The sequence below is a fragment of the Onychomys torridus genome, unplaced genomic scaffold (assembly GCF_903995425.1).
Source record: "Onychomys torridus unplaced genomic scaffold, mOncTor1.1, whole genome shotgun sequence".
Classification (NCBI taxonomy): domain Eukaryota; kingdom Metazoa; phylum Chordata; class Mammalia; order Rodentia; family Cricetidae; genus Onychomys; species Onychomys torridus.
In genome coordinates, this window is record NW_023411746.1 from 126,831 (window position 1) to 130,620 (window position 3,790).

The window sequence follows — 3,790 nt, forward strand, 5'->3', positions numbered from 1 at the left end:
TTCTGTTTTCTACCTTTGTATTAGCTGTATTTTTTATAATAATCTTTTGCATTGAGAAAATTTTCCTTTAGTGGTTAGAGCTACAAGTAGTCTAGCGCCAAATTGTAAACACTGAAATGTTGAGGTGATTTTATGTATCTTATATACTGAGCTGTAGTTATATATTAGTATAAAAACATAGACATATATGCTTTTACATATAAAAACAAGTAAGAAAAAAGATACCAAGGGCCAAGAATTTAGGGTTTGTGTAGGTACTTGTAAGTGTTGGAGGGAATAAAGGCACAATGATGCAATTATATTTTTATTTCAAAAATTAAAGCGATACAACGATAGCTTATAAAAATTAAATATCTTCTATAACACAAATTAAATTATATTCTACAAATTGCTTATTCTATGAGTAGTTAAATACAGATATGAATGATGGAAAAAATTTCAAGTGTGATTATTGGTGTGTAAGCTTATGTTTGTCCCACTTAAGCATATGTGTCCCTTACATCAATGTCTGTAGTACATTCACAGATACTGTAACACATGGCATTCTTGGCTTTTATATAGGAATCCCCAAATTTGTTATTATCAACATTTTCTTCCTTTATTTTTTATTGATTGTAATTTTGTTTGGATTGTTGCTTACTTTTATGTTTTGCTAGGTTACAAACTAGCAAGTTTCCTTGAAGCATTTTCATACTTACTATATTTTTATAGGCTCAAATCTTCCACTTGCCCGATTTCTCTCCCCTCATTCCAGCTTATGCAGTCCAATATACACAATTTCTTCCTTCACTTTCCAAACACAAGCAATGTTTTACCATTCTGAAAACACTTTGAAATATCCTCATGGACCTCTTTCAAGTCTCCTGGATGCTACCCACACTCACTCCCACATAAACACACATTTCTAGTTTAGAAGCTGTGAAGTCAAAACTTCTTCTGATCCTAGGCTTCATTGCCAATTATACCCCAGCTCTAGATTGACAGATGATTGTGAGAGGCAACAGTGATCTCCCTGGGGCTGCATGGTTAAGCAAGGTGCTGATTCACAGCTGATACTGTCTCCTTCTGCAAGGGGATCTCACCCAATTTAGAAATGGTTTGCAGACAGATTCTCTCATGAGAATAGACTGTAGTGACTTTTTTGTTTGTTTGTTTGTTTTTTGAGACAGGGTTTCTCTGTGTAGCTTTGTGCCTTTCCTGGAACTCACTTGGTAGCCCAAGCTGGCCTCAAACTCACAGAGATCCACCTGCCTCTGCCTCCTGAGTGCTGGTATTAAAGGCATGCACAACCACTGTCCATCGTCTTTCAATTTCTCCTAGCATATTTTGCTTATTTTATTCTGTTGTATTTTCAGTGAGATTTCATCACAACAGATTTTTCCCTTCTTGCTAGCAGTCCTGACTTGAGTGTGCTCACAGGTGTATGTGTCTCTGAGGTGTGGCTTATCATAACTGCTAGCTCATAACTCAATATGATGTAATGTGTCACTTGAAATACCATTCTACTACATTTTGTGCTTAAAATTTTTTTTTCTTATCTCAGACCATTGTGGGGTAAAGACCAAAACACCTCAGAGCCCAACCAAAGTCCATATTCAGAGTTTGTATTTAGGAGCCTTGGTGACTGCCTAGAGAGAAACACTTCTCCCAGAGCTGCCAGGAATACACTTTACACAGAGCTTGTAAAGGCAAATAATTTAGAAAATCATCATTCTGGCTAGCAATTTCCTGGGGGAAAACAAAGCAATGAAGCAATTTACAGAATCTAAAATATGTAGTTAGCTGGGGCATTTCAGCCCCCACTATCTAGAGGAGGGTCAGGTACATTCCCAAGGTAATTATCATGGAGTGGGTAGAAAAGGTACAGCCAATTTCACGTTAAATCTAAGAATCTCCAGTTGAAAAAAATAGGAGAACATTTGCCCTATCACAAGACTATAGATTTTAGTGGTATTATACATTTCTCATTAATATCTTTGGACTTAAGGTGAGATATACATTAAGAATTACTTTAATAAAGAAAAGTGACCATGATCCATTGAGTATATAGACAACACAAATTGGACTTAGTATTTTTCTTTGTTTTTTATTTTCTTTGGGGGAGATCACAAGGAAGGGAGGATGGACATGGCATAACAGGGAAGTCACTCTGATCTGGGTACATTATGTGAAACCTCCAAGTAATCAATAATAATGTTATGTTTGTAAAAGATATTGCTTTATTTAAGTTTTGTGGCTGTTCTTAAAGCTGATTTCATGTACAACATATATCGGTACATTCTGAAAGATTTATGTCCAGTTTGTTTACACTGCCTGTAATATTTTTCAAATGGGGCAACATCCTATCACCCTGAGTGTTTTGTTTCTAGGAGACTTGGTGGCTATTTTTCTACCAACACTTGCCATCTGAAGTAATAAGAAATTTCAAAGTAACAAACATGGAAAATAACTACTCCTGGCAAAATTTTGGTGGTAAGGTATTTTATGTTATCTAGGCTGGCCTTGAACTCCTGAGTTTCAAGGACTCTCAGGTTCAGTCTCTCTGTAGCTCCATGGGTTAATGGCATCTTTTAACATGCCTGGCTACCATCATTTGCCATAATTCATTTGAACTAAGAAACAGTGTGCCTATATCCATAAAGGTATTTACTGAATCACAGAATGGATATCTGGATTCTGGCAATCAGAATCATTTTCTTATCACAAACTACCACTGGAATTCTGGGAAATCTCCTTCTTATATTCGACTACCTAGTACGTTACCACAGAGAATACACATTAAAGCCCACAGATTTGATTCTCATGCACTTAATCGCAGCCAATACCTTAGTTGTTCTTTCTGCAGGAGTACCCCAAACAATGGCAGTTTGGGGATTGAGGCAGTTCTTGAATGATTTTGCATGTGACCTCCTACTGTACATTCAAGGATTTGCTCGAAATGTGTCCATTGGCACCACTTGCCTCTTGAGTGTCTTCCAGGCCATGACCCTCAGTCCCAGGAAATCCTGTTGGAATGACAATAAAGTCAGAGCTTCAAAGTACATTAAATGCTCCATTTCCCTATTTTGGGTCTTCTACATGGTGATACGGTTCATTTTCCTTGTGCACAATTTTATCAAAATGAACAGCAAAAATATGAAAAGAAGTCAAGATTTTGGATATTGCTCTATTGTAGGGCGTGATGAAATCAGTGACTCACTCTATGCAGCCTTGGTGATGTGCCCTGAGTCTGTTTTTGCTGTGCTCATCACATGGTCCAGTGCCTCCATGATTGTCATACTCTACAGACACAAGAGGAGGGTTCAATATATCCACAACTATCATGGTTCCAGGAGAAACTTTCCTGAGTCCAGAGCGACCCAGAACATCCTTATCCTGTTGTGTACCTTTCTTGCTTTTTATATGCTCTCCACCATTTCGCGGGGCTACATTGCTCTGTTGTACAATCAGAGTTGGTGGCTGGTGTACACTTCTCGCCTCACTTCTCTTTGTTTTCCCTGTTTTGTACCATTTGTTATTTTGAGACATTACTCATTTTTGTCTTTATTCAGTATGATATGGTTAAGAAAATAAATTTCTCCTAATTTTATTATAACTATGTAAAATATTACTTTGTCTTGTCATACAAATTTTACTCAATTACCACCTTATGAAATCAACAAAGAAAGTTAAGGTTTATCATCTTGTTTTTATAAGACTAGTCAAATGAGTATGGGAGTTTTGTCAGATGGTTGAATTAGAAACCTGCATCAGCTGACGATCATACTGTATTTTTTGCACTGTAGTCTTC

General features: G+C 36.9%; 1 protein-coding gene across 1 annotated transcript; it reads left to right on the forward strand.

Annotated features, from left to right (window-relative positions):
• Positions 1-2,655: 2,655 nt before the first annotated feature.
• On the forward strand, positions 2,656-3,573 carry LOC118575333 (vomeronasal type-1 receptor 2-like). The gene has a single exon (XM_036175918.1). It carries the CDS (start codon positions 2,662-2,664, stop codon positions 3,571-3,573), a length of 912 nt encoding a protein of 303 aa, XP_036031811.1. The 5' UTR covers positions 2,656-2,661.
• Positions 3,574-3,790: the final 217 nt, after the last annotated feature.